This window comes from Neurospora crassa, linkage group VI (assembly GCF_000182925.2).
Source record: "Neurospora crassa OR74A linkage group VI, whole genome shotgun sequence".
NCBI lineage: Eukaryota > Fungi > Ascomycota > Sordariomycetes > Sordariales > Sordariaceae > Neurospora > Neurospora crassa.
This window is the reverse complement of record NC_026506.1, coordinates 2,054,499-2,076,307: the sequence shown is the minus strand read 5'-3', so window position 1 is coordinate 2,076,307 and position 21,809 is coordinate 2,054,499. Positions and strand designations below refer to the sequence as shown.

Here is a 21,809-nt window from a genome sequence, read left to right as displayed (position 1 = left end):
ACAGAATACCACACAAAGCATTCAATGGCAGTGAACCCATTAGCCAGTATCATCAGTATACAGCACATACACCCAATCCCCATCCAACTCTCCACAATCACCATTATTAACTCGAGATCAGTAATAGTCTTTTGGGTAACTATGTACATGCCCCGTGTGGTGTACGCATAGTCAAACTCAGTCCCCCCGGCCCCCTGGTCTTTTAGTTTCCTCCTCCTTCCGCTCTCCGTTCGACTTCTTGAGGTCAGGGTCCATGGACCACATCGTCTGGCAAGATCCACTTTGTGACGTCATGATCGATGGAGAGCATGAAAGGAGCACCTACCTATTAGTAACTCAAAGAAAAGAGCCACAGGAACACGATTCAAAAGAAGAGTTGTACCTGTGCTCGTTAGTTTGGATCAAGTCCTTGGTAGTGTGTCGTATTCAAGCTGCCTACCATCAAATGATGGCGGTGTTTAGCAACCCTGATTCTCGTGGCTCGTGTATGTAACGCGGTTGTGGGATGGGGACGGCTTCACGCAGTAACATATCACGTTGAATAAGCAATCATCAATGCTGATGCCAAGAATCGTATCGTCTAGCTCTGATCGAAAGAGATTATGCTCGATTCAATTATGTAAAAGCCCTTTCCCCGTTCAGCCCCGTTTTCGTCATGACTTTCTTTGAGCGTCAAAGGCAAAGCAGAGCAACTCGAGGAGACATCGCCGTAGAAAAAATAAAAGGTAAATCATTTATACATGTCCCCAAACGCCGTCCCGTCTTTCCTGTGTCTTTTCGTCTCGAAAATTCTCAGCAAGCCAAATCCGCTGCGCTGAAACAAAAGCGAGAAACCCCTGTTGTCCGTCTAGTAGAGATGAAAAGAAAAGCCGCCATGCCAACTGTGAAAGATCCAACAAAATCAGAAAAAGGCTTCGTCCTTTTGTCATGAAAACTGAAATCCATCCGCGACTCTTTTATGTGTGCAGGAGCTCGAAGTTCCATGCGCGATCAGTCATGGGGTGTCAAAGCCGGAAAAAAAAAGTCCGTCTTCAAGGTATTCCCCCAGGCCAAAAATCCCATAGACGACCAGCTTAGTAAAGGGTGTAACCACCGTCAATGATGACATTGGAGCCGGTCATGAAGCTGGAAGCGTCAGACGCAAGGAAGACGCAGAGGCCGTTGAGATCGTCAACGGCGCCCAAACGCTCCTGGGGAGTCAGCGACTTCCAGATCTTCTTTTGGGCGTCAAGGGCAGGGACCTTATTCAGGGCGGTATCCATGTAACCGGGGGAAATGCAGTTAACACGGATGTTGTACTTGGCCCACTCGGCAGCAAGAGACTTGCCGAGCTGAATGACACCAGCCTTAGAGGCGTTGTAGCACGACTGCTCCTGAGGGTAGTTGACGATGGTGCCGGACATCGAGGCAACAAGGATAATGGAGCCGGGTTTGCCAGCGGCCATCATGGCGCGGCCGACGGCCTGGGACATCAGGAAAGAGCCGTTGAGGTTGATGTCAATGAGACGACGGAACATGGCAGCATCGTACTTCTCGGCAGGAATGTTCGAGTCGGCGATGCCGGCCGAGTTAACCAGAACGTCGGGAGCGCCATAGAGGTCAACAACGTTCTGGACGGCAGCGTTGATGGCGCTGCCATCACGAACATCTACCTTGAAGAATGAGACGGGAAGACCAGTCTTTTGGTGAAGCTCAGCAGCAGACTCGTCGCCGAGGTCCTGGTTGGCATCGAAAATAACAATGGCCTTGGCACCAGCCTCAGCGCAAGCGCGAGCCATGTAGTTACCGAGACCACGGGCACCGCTGATGATGTGTTAGCAGTTGATCTAAAATGGTGATCCGGAGACAAAAGAAGCTCACCCAGTAATGATAATAACCTTGCCCATGACGCTCATCTTTTGAAGAGTGCGAGGCATCTGACGATAGACCTTATCCTCCAAGGGCTGCACGTGGTCATCGGGCTCGCTCTCCGCAACCTGCTGGCGAGGCTTTACGGGAATGCTGAAGTGATCACCAGTATTGGAGGAGGCGGCGCCCTTTGCGTCGCCAGAGTAGATAGAGACGGGAACCTCTGTCTCCTTCACGACCTCAGACTTGAGGTTGCGAGTGGAAACCGAGAAGGCGGCGCGTTGGGCAACCGAGGCCCTCTGGGCAAAAAGAGCCGAAGGGCGGGAGAAGGAGGTGAGGCGCGAGGCCATGCGGACGGAGCGAGTAGCGGCGGCCATTTTGGTAGTTTGTGGAATGATGACGGAAAGTGGACTGGAGGAGTTTCCAGGGTTCTCGAACAAACAGACAAGAACAGGAGAACAACGCTGCAGGAGCGGAAGACGGGATGGAGGTTTGGGTATCAAAGTGAATGACCAGTGGGTGAAGGGGTCGTTTGACAAAGGGACCAGGGCTCCTCAATAGCGACAACAAAATTGTTTGATCAAGAAGCAAGAGGAGAGAGCAAGAGAGGAGGGAGCTTGGAGTCTTTTAAAACGGAAAGACGTCGCCTGAAGGGCGGAGATGGATGGATAGGAGTTGTGACGGATACGTGAAGCCCAAAACACTAGGAAAACCGGAGACGGGATGAGGCAAAGTCCAGGCGGGTCTCTATGCCAGGTGGTGGTGGCCAAGGATGGATGGGTAATTCTCGTAAATATGGGTAACGGATTGGTAACGGATGGGGAAGCCTGCAAGGGTATGACAAGGGCCAGGGGACGGAAGCCAAGCAATCCCAGGAGCGGGAGAGAAGGGGAGGGGAGGGGGAGGGGAGGGGCGGAGGCGAGTCGAGATCTTCTTGTGCTAGTTTTTGCTGGTGCGTTTGGGTTGCTGCACTTGTCTATTCTCTGTCGATCGTCAGTGCGCCCAGTCACATTTGGAGATGCTGTGGTTCTATGTGGCAGCACTGCTGCTGAGCTCTTCCACTAGTTTGAACCCTTTGCGAACCTCCGAAGCTAAACGTCGGTCTGGATCCTTCTCCAATCTGCTGTGTACAACACAACCAAGGGTTTAGTTTCGAAGCTGAATGATGTTTGTTGTTGCGAGAACGGCTATCAAAGGGTCGGGGATCGACGGTGAACTGAATCATGCCGCAACACCGACCCACCCTCTTCAGACTCCAAGGGACATACGTACCTAAACCCGATGGAGACTAAAAATGATAACTACCTAGATGTAGGTACCTCTTACTTGCCGCGACTGAGAAGGAGAAACCGTCAAAGAAGAGCAACCCTCTAGCTCTGTTGGTACACTACACTGCACTGTCATGTTAGTACACTAAACTTACAAGCTGGTCGACTGACAAGAACAATTTTCACTCTGATACCTTTAGGTCAACGGGCTTGACGCGGGAATGCAGCAACATGGGGAGTTGAGGTATTCACACCCGCTCAAAAGTAAAGGAACGGTAGTCGGTAGCCGCGGATATCCCAGTCGGCTTCTCCCCCGCATCTAGCCCAAGCATCACCATCACTACTATCATTGTTTATTCTATGCAGAGTAAGACGCACAACAGATACCTCTAGGTGGTATGGTGGGAGTTTGGACGAATGGAGCCCACAGGTGACTACATAGACATAACACATACATACCGACTATGTGATTTGTGCCGGAGCGGATGGACTTGAATTGCTCTAGAGACTAACTACCTCAGGTCGGTAGACGATAAGCTTCTACGCCGCTTCTTCTCTATTTGCATCGAGTACAAGTAGTCTGAGGAAGTGCCTGGGATACCAGAACACAGTGACAGGAGGACAGGTTGCTGGCTAGCGGTGAGACAACTCCCAGGCAAAAGCTCGACGGAAGCTGGTGGAAGCCTCCTAGGATCGGGGGGATCCGAAAATTAGGATCGTACGCGACAGGTCACAAGACCATCACAGTTTTTACCGAAGAATGCCTGATTGTGCAGCGTGCCTGGAAACCCAAGACCTTCTCGATAGCGCGCTGATTGTGGTGCCGCGGGTGTTCTATTTCGTTGGGATCTTATGCTTTTTTTGGAGAATTGGAGTTCATTTTGGTCTTAGCGATGACCGGGAGTGAGCCGGAGGGACAAGAGTGGGGGAGGGGTACGAAACTGTGGGGTTGAACGGGTCCCTCTTGACCGTCGTGCAAGGCTGGCACTCCTCTACATACAGTAGTGTACATATTGCGTAACTAGTCTATACACTAAACACGTACATTACCTAGGTAGTACCTTAGTACTCATCTGGGTTAGAAGAAGCGCCTCCTGCCTCCAGGCCTTGCCTAGGGTGTGGCGGGGTTCAGTTTGCGAAATCCCCCAGCGTAGTGGTACCGTACACACTTGATACAGACATAAAAACGTCGCGTACAGTTTTTGCGAGTGGCAAGGAAAAACCTTAATTCTCTCGGTGTCCCTGATAGGTGCTCAGCACGTGACGTGAGCTTGGTCTCACTTTCGGTACTTTGGCGTGCACCCGAAGTCCTAACTCCGTTTCGCGAATTAACCTAATAGTAGAAGGCGAAGCCTGGGTTGCGAGGCGTTTCTAGCCTAGACGAGTAGCATTTTCAGCCCCAATCCATGTAGTGTATATGGATCTTCAAACTCTGTTTCGACCGAGTGCTACAGTGTACACTATCCAACGGGCATGTCTAAGTACGCTTCAACCCATCAACTCGTTCGTTTCCTTCTCTAGCCGACACGACTGCCCTCATGAATGGAAACATGGATATTTGATTAGGCTGATTGTTCGCGAATATCGACGGGTCCACGCCCCAAAACACTAGACAAGAAATACTGGAGCTGTGTGGGCGAGCAGATGAGGTCAGGTTCCCTAGGTCTTAACAATCGAGCGATGGCCTCACTTCTCCACGGTGGTCCAGTGATCTAACCCGAAACGGTAACACTCATGAGATCCTGATCCTCATCCACTCCGCTGTGGCACTTATATAGTCGCCTGAGTGGAAATGGGAGATTTTACCGCTCTTCACTACTCCTACACTAGACCAATTTTGATGCCGGTTTCCGGTCAGGGTAGCTTGGTCTTGATGCCTTGTAGGTGACTTTATCGTCCGAGGTAGCTTTGTCACGGTGCTGTTGTCCATAACAGCATGACAGGTCGTTAGCCACAGCTCAGCGAGTTGTCACTCGCGGCTTCTTCATTTGATGATGAAAAACAAAGATGGAAGGCCGCCCAAGTTTTGACTGTTCGGTGCACTTTTATAGAGGTTGCTTCTACGGCCGGGGTTTGGAAACCCGACGACTGCGAGCCCCCATCCCGCCCCCCATGATTCTCTAGCTCCAAATCTGTCGAGCTTGCAGGCGCGCAACTAACGGAAGATTTTGGGGTGCTCGGGGGGTTACGTACCTAGTCTACGTTCCCTGTTAGAGTTGCTCTGTACTTCTGGCTAAAGTACCTACGTACCGACGTGGGGGACAAGGGGGGGTAAGAAATAGGAACAATTAGTCAGAGCGGGGGTGCACTTTTCGACATCTGGATTCAATCCACCGAGTTATGGCGCCTGTGCTGGCTTCGGGTTTTACACCACATCCCGTCCACTGTTGGCATACTAAGTATCAGGCTCATATCCTCCTCTGCCCAAACCCCACATTCCCTTGCTAGTACAAGCAACAATACAGGTAGCTAAATCGCATGGAATTTGATATCCGAAGGGGCCTTTTCTTCTGTTGTTTTTTTCTTCTTTTTTTTCGGCAGAAATATAAATCCCTAGTCCGATAACCCTTTGGCCGCGACAGGAAGACTAGGGCTCACCGCTATCATGAACCTTCGTTGGGATTTGCATAAACCCTGCCACGTACCTTGCACGGGCAGTAATGACAGTGCCTTCCAATGGAGTTGCAAGTTGTTCATGCCAGCAACGCAAGATGTACCTTCTACGCACAATTAAGCAAGCCAGGTCCCGATTGCAATCCGCAGTTGGGCGTTAGATTGTTTCGAAAGGACGCCTCGCTGGGTCACCAAATTTGCAGTCATTCGCCAAACAGAACCTTCAACTAAAAGTTACGTCTCGGGTTTCTCTCCAGCAGTCCCAGCCATCGACAACTGTCATCCATGCCCCCGCTTTTCGAGCAGTTTCTATTCCCAGACTAGTATCAAGCACTTTTCCCACCTCGTCGTCTTACGCAATTGCGGCACAGCTGTCGAGTCTAGAATACGCAAGCCAGGCAGCGCCATGAGTCTTGACTACTACGGAATGTCGTCGCCCAAGCCTGATGATAGTCAATTTCTCTGATCCTGTGGGCTATTGCTGATGTCAAAAGTGGCCAACCAACAGCGGCCGGATCAATGCCGGAATACCGAAATAGACGTCACAAAGGTCAAAAGCCGGATACCACCCTTACCTACACGCCTCTCCCTCTCTACAGTACAGTAGAAACCCCTGCTTTTGCAACTAATTCCGTCAGCCCGAGATCCTTCAAAAGAGAGAGGGTCTTGCAAAAGCCAGGATTTATACTGGACTTTGGTGTATACCCATGTTTGACCGCGTACGGCTATCACCTTGGAAACCCCTGGATATCACTACGCCATGCATACTAGTGTATGTGGGTAACGGGACCAGTTTCGGACGCGAAACGGGAGAAGAACTTGCTGGTCATGTGCCACAAGCAACGGCATCGATTGACGTTGAGGCGAAGGCGAAAAAGTTCCCGCTGGACGGCACCACTAGTCAAAACCAGTCTCATGCCACTGGGACCGAGACTACTGCGTCGATGTGTACACACCGGGCACGCCGAATATGTATCCAGAAGGGAGCATATCTAGTCGAAACTCAAAGAGCCAATCTCGGGCGGTTGCATCTTATGACGGTCTGATACGTTGATGAACGTATGCCCCTATCCTCGTTCTTGCCGTCCGGAGCAAATCCGCACTTTCCTGTCTCCAGCAGAAAGATGCGCCGCCTTGTCGATCGGAAAATTCACAGCCATCATCATGCCAGGTACCACACCGGGTTCCTTCCATCATTCATGGCCAATGACGCGGCGGCTGGCATTCGTTGCGGTCAGTGGCAGATACCGGATGCTTCACGTGCATGGCCTTCCCTCGATACTTGAGTTGGCAGAAGTTTCGAGTGTACACTATGGAATCCGTGTTCAAACTTCCAGCTGGCAGACCCAAGGAAGTCGAGACCATTCCGCAGTGCGACCAACTTGCATCCTCCGCACTTGGGTATGACATGTCCTACCGCAATTCGAGCAAGCACAAGCCCGAATACTTGGAGGAGTGCCGCATAGGGCGGTTGGTGTTTTCATCGGTAACCTTGATGAAGGCATTCCGAGATACAGATGAGCCTAGACAAGCTTGACATTGTAACAGCGATATCATTGTCGTTGACTCGTTCGGAATTGTTGCCTGATTGTTGACGCCCGACCAGTTGATGGCTTCGCTCCATCCAAGTGGTTTCTTTTCTCATCGGAGTTGCATAGCTGGATTCCTCCATTTAAATTGTTGTTGTTGACCTTCCAGCTTCGAACATTATTTGTGCTCTTCCGCTGTACTGAATCGGAAGATATCGCATGTCGTCGTTTTGTTTTCAGCCGCATCGTCGCCACAGCTTTTGAGAATGTCGTGCAGTCCATCGTCGGTCCCAACCAGTCGGGCAACCGGGGAGGATAATCGTAAAGATCGTGAAACATAGCACGCAGTGCCCCTTTACCGCCAGTGCCATGCGCCCCTAACACTTCACGATAGCTTCAAACGGTACTCGCCACTTGTTGGACGCGTAGGAGGAGCGGCCCAGTCCATTGTAACGGCCCTGCCACCGCACGGCGCGCTCGGGCCACCCCCTTCCGATTTGCCCTTCCTCGCTTCACGATGCTTGGCACAAATTGGATGGGATGGTTCACGATCCTAGTTGTCTGTCGGTCCCGCGCTTGCATGATGGGCATGTGGTGCGGGAGCGGCGATCACAAATTGCGCCGTTTGGTGGCAGCCAGCAGTACTGGTATGTATGGCTCGGCTCGTCTTGTCTCGTGTCGTTTCGCCTCTCCGGGTCCAGGCTGGATTCAGGGGAGGGGAGGGGGTCCAAACACGTCAAAAGGTAAGTCCCGGCCCGATTTGGGGTTCACGATGATTTTGCTTTGTGGGTTAGGTGCCATTTCCCAATCGCGTCACGCGAAACCTGTCCACTTCTCCCGCTCCTCCCCTCCACTCACACGAACCTTGCACGGAGTTCACGATGATTTGTTGCTACCCCCGGACCCTGAAAGGAGGCGAAATGGCTGCTTTCACTTGGCTAGTCGCGCCGCCCCGAGATCCGCGACCCGAATGCCCAGCCCTACCAGCGCTCAGCAAACGTGGGTCCTTTTTTTTTTAGGAAAAAAAAAAAAAAAAGAGGAAGATCGTGAAGTGGATTTTGGCGCACACAGCCTAGAACGATGGTGTTGCACCTTGCCGTAGGGCTGAGGGACCCGCCCGCCGCAAACATAGTGTACAACAACGAAAACGGTGAGCGGTGAACCGGTGCATAACGCTTGGTTGGCATTGTCATCGCAATTTCGGCTTGTCACTTTCACGACAAAAAGGTTGTCAATAACCGTAGCTCTTTAGGGACTTGATGTTTTCATTCGATGCTTCAATTGCTCATTCCTCTACTCTCATTCGTTACTGACCTCTGCGTATTTCAACTGATCCAATTCCTCTCTCACCCACCGAGCGCAAGTGTTGTAGGACTAAGGTACAATGCTAATGAGTCATATCATACAGAGATCTACATGTATCCGCTTCAACGAAGTTTATTCCCCTTTTTATATTTTTCTGTGTTTTCCTGTTTTTTTTTTTTTTTTTTTTTTTTTTTTTTCCTTCTTCTTCTTCTTCTTCTTCTTCTTCTTCTTCTTCTTCTTCTTCTTCTTCTTCTTCTTCTTCTCTTCTTCTTTGTTTTCATAGGTTGAGCTCAAGGTATTTTTGCTGCCCAGCAACATTGCGCATCGATCCCTACCTCGACACCCATTTTCAACCTCACTCCCTCACCTTGCGCCAATCCATGTCATCAACTCATTCTGGACAGCTTTTTTGCGTAGATGATGACAGCTTGAAAACATTGATCAAATTTTCCCAGCATCGTATCCTCGTGACATATCTCATCCACATCATTACTGGTCAACCGAACATCTTGACTTGGATGGGTATCTACTTGGTAGTCCTGGTCGCCTTCAACCACTCGTTAATTCGTGTCGGTAGTGTAAAACCTCTCATTCATGATAATTCTTGAATCGGCGCCGCTGGGTCGACGAGAATAAAAAAAAAATGGAGCCCTGAATGCAAAGAGAGCAATAAACCTCATAGCGCAGCGCAGTTGGTAGTCAGGACTTTCAACTCCCCTTCTAGGCTTTCTTCTTTGATGCCACTATCTTGGTCTTTTGTCTCATACACCAATTAATGACCAAGGCATTCCAACAACCAAAATAGCCATGAACACTGACATGTAGAATGAATAGCTAAAACAATGCACATCACTGCTACTGTCTTTAGATGTCTCACTGCCCATCAAGGACAAAGTAACAGAGATCTATCTGCCACCAAACGACAAGAAAGTATCGGCTAGACCAAGTCCACGGGAGCGTAGCCAGGCCTACTCAACAGGCTCCAGCAGCTTAAACAAGCTGGTAATATATGGCGCCAACAGCCTGTTGTCGCAAAATACCTCCCAGAGCCTCGGCATCACAGGCCGGAACAGCCTTTCGTTCCACCCCGCATCCGACGACACCGCCAGTCCAGGGTATGATGATGATGATGTCGATACCCACGCCGACGCTCCCTCCTCCTCCTCCTTTCCCTCACTATCATCACCGCCATCATCCTCACCAGCGGTACGCAACCGCTTGCGACTCTGTTTCCTCAACCGCTCCTCAGCGTCGGTCTTAACGACATTCCTGGCGATATTCCTCAAAATCAGCACCGCGCTAAGTGGGATCCCCGCCGCCTGCGGCGGCATGTTCGGGTTCCTCTCGTCCCGCACGCTGGCCGTCTCCTCAAACGTCAGCGAAATAGTGCCGGCTGGCTTGATCACCCTCGTCCTAGATCTCTTCGGCGAAGACGCCACCTGCACAGGACCGCCGCCGGGGGTGGTCAAGCCACCAGTACCACCACCGGGGAACGGCTCTGTTGCGCCGCCAGCCGCAGGGGTAGGGGAGGGTTGCAGGGTGGGGTATAAGGCGTTGTGGCGAGCCTCTTCGGCCTTGAGGTGGGTCTTGACGTGCATCATAAGCTGCATCAGCTTGAGCTTGGTCGGGGCCGGGTACCTGCGACAGCTGTCCCAGTGGCAGGAGTAAGTGCCTTCTTTGTTGGAGAATTTGTTATCGGTGCCGGGGGCTTCGCCGAGGTGGTGTGTGAGGATGTGGTTCCACATCGATTCGGTGGTTAGATGCCAGGCACCGCAAACAACCTGTTGCTGCTGTTGTTGTTGCTGCTGCTCGTCGCTGGTGGGCTGTCGTGTCCATTGACAGCCCAGGTAGCCACGGTTTTCGGGACTGATGGGGAAAGCACGAGGTCTGATTCCCCGAATAATGAAGCGGCTCTGAACCTCCCCAGTGGGTCCCTGTTCACGGAATACTTGCGCACCAGCGGTATGGTACACAGAGCTAATGTTTCTGATGAATTCAGCTGCGTTTATCATGCTTCGTCCAGTACGTTTTAGCGGCTCGAGGAATGCTGCGTTGTAGGCTTGCCAGATTGCGATCTGTGTCACCTGTGCATCAGGATCTTCCTCGAATGTGCATCGCACCCACTGGTGTGTGCGCTCCGGTTCTTCCATAGCCAACAGGCGCTCGAGAAGATCGGGAGGAATAGACACGACCTGCTCGGAAGGCGCGTCGTACGCAATCCGGGCCTCGCTTACAACAATATCCTTGTGGTGGCGCTTAGCCCCGTGAGACAACAGCCGGACGAGATGGGTGACTAGGTGCTCCGCGTTGGTACCCTTAATCAAGGTATCCAAGTTAGGGACAACGGCAGTATACTGGTATAGGAAGTCAAGGCAGGCATCAACCAGCTCGTCGTCGTTGAGTAAAAGCCAGTCCATAAGGTTTTGTAAGACAGAGACCGGGACATTGTGAAGCTTGTTGGTTTCCGTGGCGTGGTTCATTGAGATGCGACCAATAGCTCGCAAAGCGGTGAGAATTGTGCCACGGTCGTTAGACTTGAGCTGGCCAAGCAAAGTTTGATACAAGGGATCGTCGGATTCCAGCACCAAGTTGGGTGTAATTTGTTCGGCAATGTCCAGCGCAAAATGCTTGAGCTCCACGGTGAGATCCATGTCTGGAAGGTGAAGAAGGATGCAGAGTAAATCCTTTATCGGTGGGTAATCCGCCATGAACCAGGCGTTATCCGGCAGCATCACCATGTTCCGAATGGTGAGAACGGCCTCGGTAATAAGTGTCATGTGGTCGGTAAACTCTGAAGGCTGAAAGTTGTCTTGGACGTCTTTCCGCTTGAGCTCCGCAATGCGTTCTAGGATATCCGAGGTACCGTTAATACCATCGAGCTCGCCGATGTCGCCGTCGTCGACATCAGGGTCATTCGATATGACCCATTCGATGTTGTAGAACAGGCTGCCTACGCCCAGGGCAAACTCGGTCAACCCTTCGGCCAGTCCACTAAATTGAGCAAACTTGTACTTATCACCACGCTCAAATGAAATCTTGACAAGATGGTTGAGTCCAAAGGCCTGCTCAGCACGGATACCGGATCGAAGAGCTAGGAGACAGCGCTCATAAATATTCGGGCCATCGAGGCTACCTACGTCTGGTGAGCATATGGGACCAAGGGAGCGGTCGCGACAAGACTTACCTGGTGGAAGGGCAGCGCGTACCAGTGCCGAAGTACTGAGAGCACCGGGAGCGCCAGGTGGGCCAGGTTGCCGTAAAAGGCGCCGCCTCTTGTTGAATAACTCGGGATTGCTCGTGGGCGTGTCGACGATGCGCAGCTGCATCGGCTGCAGCGGCGCAGGTTGGTAACTCTGCACCAAGTGGTGACTGTGGTCTGGACCTGGGTTGTACATAACTGACGCGCTTCCTCGGTTCTGATGGGCGTGAGGCGGGCCGTGAGAGGGTATGGGGGTACTGGAATGAGATTGCGAATGCGACGGAGGTTGTTGGTTGTTTTGTGGATTGGAGTTGGACGATGGATTGGCTGCGGATTGTTGTTGCGCAGAACCGGCATGTCGTGTTTGCCGCGTCGAGTTTGTGTCTGGATGGAAAATCACCCTCGGCGCAGGCGCTTCTCTGAGACCCCGGGACGCGCGAGCTGAGTTGGGAGTGTCAACAGTACTCCGCTCCCTACTCGGAGTGCCGTCGTCGCCTGAATCTTCCTTATCACCTTTCAAACTCCTTGCGGTAAAGTTTTCAAGGGTTCTAGTTAGGAGTGATCCTCCTTTGGCAGTAGTAAACTCAAGAATCTCGGGTGGAGGCGGTTCCTTATTGTGGACCGTCTTGATCTCGTAGGCGGCCAAGTTCTTGTAGAATATTTGTTTCAAAGTATAAGCATCGGCAGGCGCATTGTGCCTCATGAGACCCAGACCCTCGCACATTTTCCGCCACATGAGCTTCTCGTCCGAGACCTTATCGTATCCGCCGTGTTCGACAATGTGCTTGAAGAGCTTGAGCAGGTCGACTGTCAGGTTGCCCATCTTGGGTTCAGGGTCGAAGTTGGTACCGCGCTTCTCGTGGAAGACACGCAGATCTTCGATAAACTTTTCATATTCGGGCGTACGGTCGACAGTATGCTCGGGCATGGGTTGGGGTTTCGGAGGAGCCATTCTGGAGGATCGAGCCGCAGTACGGCTCCCACTGAGGGCTTCAAGGGAGAGCCAGGAAGGCTTCGATTGCGATTGCGATTGTTGGGATGAGCGCCGATTGGAAACTGTTTAATTCGGGTGGAATGTAACGTAATGATATCGGGGTATTGGATTTCGTAGCTGGCATGCACGTGTCGGTGTCTCGATATGTTGGGATAGAATTCGAAAATATGAAACCGTCGCGATGGTCCAGGGATTGAGACGCGAGGCTGGTCTGCCCTTGGTTGCGAACTTTCCACTTTCTGAAATCGCGGGAGGGATTGACGGCATGGCGTCGGTTTTTTCCACTGTCGCAGAGAGCTAACGGTCGTTCCCTGCAGCGCACTGGCCAATGTCAAGACACCTTTGCCCCGCTTGACGCACATCGCGCTCGGGCCATATTAGCAGCTCTGCTCGCGACGGGGAGCTCCATCTGCTTGGCCGCCAAGGTTCTCACTGACAGACACCTGAACACCGTCCAAATATTTCGGCGTCGCTTCGTTCCAAGTGGACGTGCTTCCTCAACATGGGTCAATGACACTCGCACAGAAAACAATGGATCTCGAGGAGACACTGGAGTCTCCAAAGTGGATGTCTCGAGTTAATCAACTCTCAATATAAACATCAAGACTTTATCATACTATATACTGGGGGGCCCGTTTTGCGAACTGAACTGAAGTGTTCTTCTATCAGCCAGAACTTCGTTGAAGCTGCAGTGGTCTCGCACGTCTAGATTGAGGTAACTACCTCTATGGGAAGGAATGACCCCAGAATCGGTGCCATTGATGCCCAAGAGCACCTTCCTCTGCGACATGCATTCCCTCACAGGAGGAATGGAGCGGTGATCAAGGTAAATGTAGCACTGCACCTTCCCGTCTCTCTAAAACTCTTCCTCTTCCAAAACTCGAAGCAGGAGGAGGACTGAATTGAACTCACAGCGCCTTCTCTTCCGTCATCGTTTTTTTTTTCTTTTTTTCCATCGAGCATCCTCCACGCAGTCTTTGCATTGCTTTGATTCTCTCCACGACTGTGCCTGTGGTTGACATCTGATTGAACTGCAGGTACTTCCAGTCCTATCAAGTCCCTCCTGTTCAAGTTGTCGCCTTGACCACTTTCAGAGTTGCTGGGAATGGCGCCCACGAAGAGCAAGAAGCCGAAGAAGCATGGGCAAGCAGTGGTAACCATCAGTCCCGTTTTGCGTCGGTTTGAGCTTGAAGATGTCTTCATCAACCAGCGCCACAACCATTTCAAGGATCCCCAACTGGTCCTCAAAAGCCAACTCGATCGATCGCGCGGGATGCCCTACAATGCTGGGATAAACTCTCAGATACCCATTTGTCATCACCAGCTGATGATACATATCAAGGACAAAGCGGACGAGCTGGTCAGTCTCATATCTTTCCATGTCTCTTTCGTTCTGGTGCAACTTTCTAAACTTGGCGCCCTAGGTGAAATTGGAATTGGAAGACTTCACCCCAGCTGCCAAAGCCATGGACCCCCCTTCGCAGTGTACCGCCGCATGTTCACCTTCTGAGCGTGCTTTCATGTTTTGGTATCCCGTGGGGCCAGAAAGGGTGAGTGGTTGGCAACCTTAACATGGTACAATCCGACAAGACTGACCACAATGAACATCAATGAGACAGGCGTCCCTTTTGTTTTCGATGAAAAGTACTTCTGATTTTGAGACCGTCCTCAACGAAATGAAGCGGTGGGAAGTGACTATGGCTTCCAGCAGGCATGGCTTCGGACACGGTTACTGGATAAGAAGAGAACAGCAGGGTCTTCCCTCCATTGCTCAAATCAATCCTCTGACTGTGGCCAAGTCATCCTCCAGACGGCTCCGAAGATACATCACCAACGCACGCCCAGGCCTGCTGATAGATCCCAACAATCCGCACATAGTCCATTCAGTGAGCATAAACCAGCTGACCAAGAGTTCCCAATCAATCCAGCACCTACGCCAACCTCTATATCTTCAACCTCCACAGAAATGGGCTCCCGGACGTCTCCTTCAACGCTCGGCAAGCACTATTGCAGTTTCTGGGATGCTTGAAGAAGGTGTCTACAAAATCAGCAAACTGAAGTCAAACCCAATCGATCGTTTTAGGATGAGAAGGCTCCCACCTTCTACGGCAGGAGAAGTAGCACTTACCTTGCCAACACAACTGAAAATTGCCAGGCAAACTTCGGGACCAGGTTCAAGCACCGTCAATGCAACTCGCGGCTCCACTGTCGAGCAGCTGCGACGCAGGTCCCGAGTCCGTCTTCCACAGTTCAGCAAACACTATATGGCTGGCTTGACGGAAGCCACTAGGATATGGAATGAACACATGAGACGGGGTAAAGAGGAGAGTGACTTGGTGAGCGACCTTGAAGAGAAAGTCAGGATCTGGATGAGACATGCAAGGGTGTGTTACCGAGACCTGCACAAAGTAGAAGCCGCTACTAAGAGGAGGATGAGAGGTCAGCCAGTCGGGACTGGTACGCTTCGACGATTGCCCAAACCAGGAGTAGGATCACATTTCCCTCCCAACGTGCCTTTTGCTTCAGGAAGGCCTATGATCCAAAGTACACCTCAGTCGATAATGATACCTCCCGCCCCAGCAGGAACTTTTCCTTTGGCTACGCCTTCTTCTATTCTCTCCAGCAGATCGGCCGTCTTTTCATCTTTACGGCCAAGAAGTCATTTTGAGTTGCCCAAGCAGTTTTCTTCGCTCACAGCAACCACTCCAAGTTCACCATCTACTACGGGCATCTGGGGCGAAAGTGTATCTGCTAGTGAATTCCTATGATCTTGTTGAACGATTGGGCAGTCGAATGATTTGATTCTCCCTAGGCCGGCTGTTGCCACTTGAACGGACTTCTGCGGCGGAATGGATCGCATCCTGTATAGTATGGTACTCTGAAAGGGGTTCTGTCTGGGCAATCGTCATAAACGAGTTCAGGGCAGGCGTAGCTGCATGAAAGGTACCGCCTCGACATATAGTGTAGAGTAGACGTCAGCCCAAGTTAAGCTTGGATCAACTGACTCGAGCCTTATGAGAACCTGCTGCTTAACGCGAGTCAAGTTTGACATGCTTCTCTCCCGCCCGTCTTCCATACCAACTCTTCATCTGGCCTGTGGCCTAAAGATTACAGCCCGTAACCTCGTCCCCTGCAGGGTACATTCTTCTTATTCTTCTTTCCCTTCTTCTTCGTCTTCTTCTTCTTCTTCTTCTTTTTCTTATTTTTCTTTATGTCTATTCCATCATACAACTTATTTCTCGATGCTTCTTGCAGATGTGAAGTCTACTAAATTTCATTGTCGTTTCACCTCGAGTGAAGGCTTTGAATGCAATCTAATGTCTTTTCTCCACTACCTACATACATACATAAACTATCTCGATCACTCAGACCTTACCTCACCTCACTTACGCTCCCCGTCCCCCTTCTTCTCAGCAGCCGAATCCTCCTCACTGAATGACAAAGAAATACTGTTCACACAATGACGCTCGTCCGTCGGCGTATTGAACCCTTCGCCCTTGAAGACGTGGCCCAAGTGTCCGCCGCAGTTGCTGCAAACGATCTCGGTCCGCGTCATGCCGAAGGTGCGATCCTCGTGCCGCGTCACGGCCCCGGGAATGCTGTCGAAGTAGGCCGGCCAGCCGCAGCCTGAGTTGAACTTGTGCGAGGCCTTGTACAGGGGCGCGTGGCACCCGGCGCAGGTGTAGACGCCTGCGGAGGGGTAGTGCTTGTCGAACTTGCCAGTGCCGGCAGGTTCTGTGCCCTTCTCGCGGAGGATGCGGAACTGTTCTGCATTTTTTTTACATGGTAAGTATTAATGATGTGATGAATGATATTTGAGGGGAGTGGGGCTTGGTGAGATGAAAGTCATGCTGATATGGGTTATGATTTGGGAAGGCAACTCACGAGGGCTGAGAACCGCACGCCACTCATCGGCGGACTTTTGAACGGGATAGTTCTCGGGCATTTTTTGGGATGATGACGAGGAAGATGAACCAAAGAAGCTACCCAGAAAGGGGATCGTAGGCATGGAAGACTTGAGGATTATGCTGTTTCCGGTTCTGAACGATGCGTGTTGCGGTATGCGTCGCCTCTGTGTGAAGGTGGACAAAATGCGCAGAATGCGGAGAAGGTTGGTGGCTTGGAGATAGTAACGCATGAAGGTCAACTGTTGCTGGATGTTGGATAGCCTCAGGTGTTCGTATGTTCTTATCGGTGACCAAGTCATTGACATTCACACCTTGAAATTGTCTTTTGAGGTTTAGAATTACAAATCACATGCGAATGAAATAGAACCAATATGGGTTTATCTGCTTGAAGTTGCCCCAGAAATGACAGGGTACGTATGTAGTGTTATTACACTAGTGTAGTAACCTCTCGCTGTAAGTTGGGATCGGAGTCTTGCGTCACAGACTCGATCCCGTCACAGTATGGAAAAACAAAGCATTGAAGTCGCTCATGGCTGTGACTTTCGACATCCAAAGGTATCGATTACTCTTGCTCATAAGACGGTGACAAGCCTCCGTGATTTAACTACGTACCGATGTCTGATAGGTATCTAGGTCTATAATACCCGCCCAGACTGTTCCATGCGGGACTCCAACGCTGCAGTGCTGCGTACCACAGCCATAAACTCGAGGGAGGATGATGTACACAGTATCTGTCAAATACAAAAGTAGCTCTATACTTGTTTGTGTTATTCAAGCCACAAGTGGCTTGCTTCGTGTGCCATTAACACGCAACACTTGATCAAAGGGCGGTGTTGTTTAAACGGCACCAGCTGACCCCTGTTGGACCTTGATAGTGGCGGTCCCCGGCCATCACTGACGGGGCCGGGCGCATTGTAGTGGAGGACACTCCTGAGTTTCTGCATTGATATGTCCGGACCAGCCATTCTTTTCTGTAGGTCGTTGAACAGCTCACGCAATCCGACTACATTTCAACGACTCGATAGCAACCTATCCTCCGAATCCCAGCCGGCCCGGATCCCTTCTCCCATCCAGAAACCCACGGCAAAGCAACTGTTTATTGCGAACACATCGCCATGTCTCGACGCCCGCCGAACCCCGCTGCCGAACGGGCAGCCAAAAACCAGCAGACGATCAAGTCGCTCCTGAAACTCGAGGCTAACAAGGTGTGCGCTGACTGCAAGCGCAACAAGCGTAAGTTTCTGCTGGGAATCCGACCATCAGTCATTACCAGGTCAGGTTATTGATAATGTCGCATACACGCAGATCCACGATGGGCCAGCTGGAACCTCGGCGTCTTTATTTGCATCCGCTGCTCGGGCATTCACCGTGGAATGGGTACACACATCAGCCGTGTCAAGTCCGTCGACCTCGATGCTTGGACCGACGAGCAGCTACAAAGTGTCTTGAACTGGGGAAATGCTCGCGCCAACAAGTACTGGGAGGCCAAGCTGGCTCAGGGCCACGTCCCCTCCGAATCGAAAATCGAGAACTTTATTCGCACCAAATACGAGCTCAAGAGATGGGTAATGGATGGCCCGATGCCAGATCCCTCGACACTAGATGCTGAGGGTGACGATGATGTCCCGCTGAGTGTGGTGAAGGAGAAGCAGACTCTGGAGAGAAACGGATCTCTTCGTAGCCAGTCCAGCACTCCGACTGCAGCCTCACGATCTGTCCCCGCCCCTATTCCGGCCCCGGCTCCCGTACCCGACCTTATTGGTGCCGACCCGATTCCGCTTAGAGCCAGTACCACCGGACCGACAGCGTCAAAGGTGCCCCCGAAGGCCGAGCCTGCCCCGCCCAAGGCTACGAGCTCAAATGCTTCGCTTTTGGGACTGGATTTCTTTGGCACGGAAACTGCAGCGCCCCCAAGACCCGCTAGCACGACGGGTACTTCGGGTGGTACCAACCAGTCGCGTCCCGATCTCAAGCAGTCTATCCTCTCTCTTTATGCCAGTGCACCTCGTCCACAGCAGCAAGCCGCGCCCTCACACTCTCACTCAGGGTCCTTTAGCGGAATGAGCGGCATGTCCTCCCCGAGCATGTCCCAGACCCAAAATGCTTTTAGTGGGCTTAATGATGCTTTCAACAGCCTCAGTTTCAACAGTCAACCCTCCCCCAAGCCCGCCCAAACCGATGCCTTTGCTAGCCTTGGTAGCTTTGGATCTCCCCGACCCTCGTCTCAGACTAGCAACAATGCCTTTTCCGGCCTAAGCGGTGGCAGCTTCTTCGATTCCAAGCCCGCCACATCCTCCCACCAATCCAAGCAGTCCATCAGCAGCCCACTGGGCTTCTCATCAACCCCTCCTCCTGCGCCAGCCTCTAAGCCCGCGCCCGCTTCCTCCGCCCTCGGTGACCTGTTTGACTTTTCCACAACAGCTACTGCTACTACCGCTCCTCCCTCGGCCGCCGCCCCGAAGCCTTCATCTGACTTCAGCTCCGCATTCAACCTTTCCAAGCCCGCCGCAACCACGCCGGCCCCTGCAGCCGTTACTTCAACAACACCAAACCCTCTTGCCTCTATTGCGACGTCTAACGCCTGGTCAGATGCAGGTGTATGGGGTTCCAACGAGTGGGCCTCCGCCCCTGAGCCCCCCAAGCCTGCGGCTCCTGAACCGCCCAAGCCAGCACCTGTTACCTCTATCCCTCTTTCTAACGATTTTGGATGGGGCAACAGCACCACCACCTCCTCCACTACCGGCGGCTCCTTCGCAAGCCAACCTATTGTCCCCAGCGCTTCGGGCGGCTTTGCCCCAGCACCAAAGGTGGCGGCCGATGAGGAGTTTGGGGGCTGGATGAGCAGCACTACCACACCAGCTGCTCCGAGCGGATCCAAGCCGGCTACCGGTTTTGGTGGCAGTGACGACCTGTTCTCAAACGTCTGGCAATAAGAAACCTTAGAACGACAATTCAGGGATCTCCGACATGGGGTTCAGAGGTAACCGAGTGCAGTCTACTGGGATTTTTGCTGTTGTCCTCGCGCCTGATGCCGACCATGTAAATATATAATCAACCGGCAGGTGATGTGAGAAATAGCTCGGACAAACTTATACCAAACCAAACCAAACCCATCAAGCGTCCGAACTTGTTTTTCCTTCTATACCACCTGACTGGAAAGGGGATGCTATCCACGAACACCATGTCGTACTTATGCTGTGGGAGTCTGATCTAGTTAAGAGTTAGGCAAATGATGGTTTATGCGTGACAAATAGGGGAATGATGAACAACGCAGTCATTCTTACATCAGCAAGTCATGTTTTGTTTTGGCATATTTACATTATAGACAACAAGTTATTGTTCGTTGGTAGGGCAAAAGTAATGCACTTTTATATAGGATCCTCCTATCTTTTGTAAGGTGTGTGTTGCCCTCATTAATGTCCTTCTGATGTCCTTGAAGTTTCAAAATGAAAAATCAAGGATGAGACTGAGAAATGTCGATGTCTGGCTTATACGACACGACGTATCAATGACAACCTAAGGTACGCAGAAACCAAATCCCAAATAAACAAACAAAACCGAACCGTCAACGCCATTGCTATGCCTTTGCATCTACCCGTCTGTTGTCGAGACAAAACATTAAGCCCAGTCTGTAAACCAAAATCCACACTTCGTTCAGAATCCACCAAAACACAGACCTACGGTCCTGCGTGACCTGCTACCCTCCCACCCATTGCCCCACCCTACATTGCACCTCCTCTGCGCAATACTAGTAGCGGCTTTTGTGGGAGCAAGCGGACTGCACATCGCCTGTACCAGCACTCCAACATCCAACAAGCTATCCGGACAAGCTCCATCCTGTCTTGATGTCCGGCTTCGCACGCATCCGTCTTATCATTCCTGATATTTGTCGGGAATCGAATCGTGCCGCCCTCTACATCCTTCGCCCTGTGTTGTTGTAGTGAACCCGATGAAGAGAACCTCCCTTCCTTTTGCTTCCTGGCATGTATTCGCATGTCGAAGTTCAATAGACCCAATAGACCCAATATTCAAACGACTTTAGCCCTCTCACACGTCGTGACTTTTTGAATCATTTAACCAACAAAAAGTCGATAAAGATAGTAAATGACCAGGAAGCTCCCAATAAGAATACCCGAGAGCTTGAGAATGGCGACCTTGTTCCCCGATGCGGCCATGCGGCCTAGACGGGTGGCGGAACCTTTGAGTTGAGAGCCCATGGAGGAGAAGGTATCGGTCTGTTCGTTGTTGGTGGGACTTGTCAGTTTGTTATTTTGTGCAGAGTAAAATCAAAGGAACCGTACCGTTTGGTCGATAACTTCGTGGTTGCGCGCCTGGTCGTAAATGTCAATCGTTACACCTCGAAGGGCAGAAACCTTGGAGGCTAGCTCGTCGAGGCGCGCATTATTTTGGCGCTCGCGCTCGTAGTTTGCGGACATCTTGATAATGGTAATGGGGGGGGGTTGTGTTGTGGTCGTAGTTGTATGTTGCGACTCGCTCAGCGGCCGTGTGGGAGGTTCACTCGTCAGTTTTGAGTATCGGGTTAATTGGAACTCGCTGATATGGCCCGAGTTTCGTATTATCGAAGATGTTATTACGTGTTATTTTGTCGCGCGCGCGGGGGTCGGCTTCGGTGTCTTGCAGCGTCCGTTGTTCGGAGTGAAGCCGTGGTGTTCCTAGGTATTGCTGAGTGCTATGGGGATGTCAAAAGGGGGTAGGTTGTAGCAGGTTCCAGATGCACTCAGTTCAGGGTCACAATGAAAGGACACCGGGATCATGCATCCATCATGATGGGGGCGGCCGGCTCACTGCAGCTTGTTGATGCATACACCAGCCACAGCTACGGCCTCCTAGTCGCGAATGATGTCAGTTTCGGCCATTTACGTGTGGCTGCGCGTAAAGCACATGCATGGTCAATGCGGGGTCTTTTTCGGGGGGAGCGGAGCCTGCTGGAGCCATTTGATTGTGCTCGTGGTCGGGCCACTGCAACTTTGGGTCCCGTCAGTCAGTCACCTACGTAACGACGAACGCCCGCTCTGCTCTGCCCGCTGGACAAGGCCCGGGTATTCAAAGTGGAAGGTGCAGGGCGCAGGGACGGAGTAAAGTAGAGAAGTAGAGGTACAGTAGTGTACGCTACTGCACAGCCCA

The 21,809-nt window shown here is 51.7% G+C and overlaps 7 protein-coding genes across 7 annotated transcripts; 3 read left to right on the top strand and 4 right to left on the bottom strand.

Moving 5' to 3' along the window:
- Nucleotides 1-521: 521 nt before the first annotated feature.
- On the bottom strand, nucleotides 522-2,748 carry NCU03893 (short-chain dehydrogenase/reductase SDR). Its single transcript, XM_952439.3, has 2 exons — nucleotides 1,861-2,748; nucleotides 522-1,803 (listed from the first exon to the last, which is right to left on the bottom strand). Exons 1-2 carry the CDS (start codon nucleotides 2,223-2,225, stop codon nucleotides 1,074-1,076), a joined length of 1,095 nt encoding a protein of 364 aa, XP_957532.1. The 5' UTR covers nucleotides 2,226-2,748; the 3' UTR covers nucleotides 522-1,073.
- Nucleotides 2,749-6,151: 3,403 nt separating this feature from the next.
- NCU17107 (hypothetical protein) lies at nucleotides 6,152-6,916 on the top strand. Its single transcript, XM_011396790.1, has one exon. It carries the CDS (start codon nucleotides 6,437-6,439, stop codon nucleotides 6,773-6,775), a length of 339 nt encoding a protein of 112 aa, XP_011395092.1. The 5' UTR covers nucleotides 6,152-6,436; the 3' UTR covers nucleotides 6,776-6,916.
- A 2,139-nt stretch (nucleotides 6,917-9,055) lies between these two features.
- Nucleotides 9,056-13,000, bottom strand: NCU03892 (hypothetical protein). Its single transcript, XM_952438.3, has 2 exons — nucleotides 11,748-13,000; nucleotides 9,056-11,696 (listed from the first exon to the last, which is right to left on the bottom strand). The coding sequence occupies exons 1-2, from the start codon at nucleotides 12,712-12,714 to the stop codon at nucleotides 9,532-9,534; spliced, it is 3,132 nt and encodes a 1,043-aa protein (XP_957531.3). The 5' UTR covers nucleotides 12,715-13,000; the 3' UTR covers nucleotides 9,056-9,531.
- An 861-nt stretch (nucleotides 13,001-13,861) lies between these two features.
- Nucleotides 13,862-15,524, top strand: NCU15836 (hypothetical protein; the record flags this gene model as incomplete). Its single annotated transcript, XM_011396768.1, has 3 exons — nucleotides 13,862-14,116; nucleotides 14,181-14,306; nucleotides 14,376-15,524. 3 exons carry the CDS (start codon nucleotides 13,862-13,864, stop codon nucleotides 15,522-15,524), a joined length of 1,530 nt encoding a protein of 509 aa, XP_011395070.1.
- A 534-nt stretch (nucleotides 15,525-16,058) lies between these two features.
- NCU03891 (peptide methionine sulfoxide reductase msrB) lies at nucleotides 16,059-17,064 on the bottom strand. The gene is made up of 2 exons (XM_952437.2): nucleotides 16,642-17,064; nucleotides 16,059-16,524 (listed from the first exon to the last, which is right to left on the bottom strand). Exons 1-2 carry the CDS (start codon nucleotides 16,967-16,969, stop codon nucleotides 16,139-16,141), a joined length of 714 nt encoding a protein of 237 aa, XP_957530.2. The 5' UTR covers nucleotides 16,970-17,064; the 3' UTR covers nucleotides 16,059-16,138.
- Nucleotides 17,065-17,560: 496 nt separating this feature from the next.
- On the top strand, nucleotides 17,561-20,042 carry NCU03890 (stromal membrane-associated protein). The gene is made up of 2 exons (XM_952436.2): nucleotides 17,561-17,897; nucleotides 17,970-20,042. The coding sequence occupies exons 1-2, from the start codon at nucleotides 17,780-17,782 to the stop codon at nucleotides 19,595-19,597; spliced, it is 1,746 nt and encodes a 581-aa protein (XP_957529.1). The 5' UTR covers nucleotides 17,561-17,779; the 3' UTR covers nucleotides 19,598-20,042.
- NCU03889 (SNARE) lies at nucleotides 19,220-21,708 on the bottom strand. Its single transcript, XM_952435.2, has 2 exons — nucleotides 20,966-21,708; nucleotides 19,220-20,899 (listed from the first exon to the last, which is right to left on the bottom strand). Exons 1-2 carry the CDS (start codon nucleotides 21,098-21,100, stop codon nucleotides 20,738-20,740), a joined length of 297 nt encoding a protein of 98 aa, XP_957528.1. The 5' UTR covers nucleotides 21,101-21,708; the 3' UTR covers nucleotides 19,220-20,737.
- Nucleotides 21,709-21,809: the final 101 nt, after the last annotated feature.

Coding starts and splice junctions, on each gene's coding strand:
- NCU03893 (XM_952439.3), bottom strand. CDS start 2,225: ATGGCCGCCGCTACTCGCTCCGTCCGCATGGCCTCGCGCCTCACCTCC. Junction 1,804..1,860: donor AAGGTTATTATCATTACTGG/GTGAGCTTCTTT, acceptor ACACATCATCAG/CGGTGCCCGTGGTCTCGGTA.
- NCU17107 (XM_011396790.1), top strand. CDS start 6,437: ATGTTTGACCGCGTACGGCTATCACCTTGGAAACCCCTGGATATCACT.
- NCU03892 (XM_952438.3), bottom strand. CDS start 12,714: ATGGCTCCTCCGAAACCCCAACCCATGCCCGAGCATACTGTCGACCGT. Junction 11,697..11,747: donor ACGCGCTGCCCTTCCACCAG/GTAAGTCTTGTC, acceptor CACCAGACGTAG/GTAGCCTCGATGGCCCGAAT.
- NCU03891 (XM_952437.2), bottom strand. CDS start 16,969: ATGTCAATGACTTGGTCACCGATAAGAACATACGAACACCTGAGGCTA. Junction 16,525..16,641: donor GCGTGCGGTTCTCAGCCCTC/GTGAGTTGCCTT, acceptor AAAAAAATGCAG/AACAGTTCCGCATCCTCCGC.
- NCU03890 (XM_952436.2), top strand. CDS start 17,780: ATGTCTCGACGCCCGCCGAACCCCGCTGCCGAACGGGCAGCCAAAAAC. Junction 17,898..17,969: donor TGACTGCAAGCGCAACAAGC/GTAAGTTTCTGC, acceptor GCATACACGCAG/ATCCACGATGGGCCAGCTGG.
- NCU03889 (XM_952435.2), bottom strand. CDS start 21,100: ATGTCCGCAAACTACGAGCGCGAGCGCCAAAATAATGCGCGCCTCGAC. Junction 20,900..20,965: donor ACGAAGTTATCGACCAAACG/GTACGGTTCCTT, acceptor AACAACGAACAG/ACCGATACCTTCTCCTCCAT.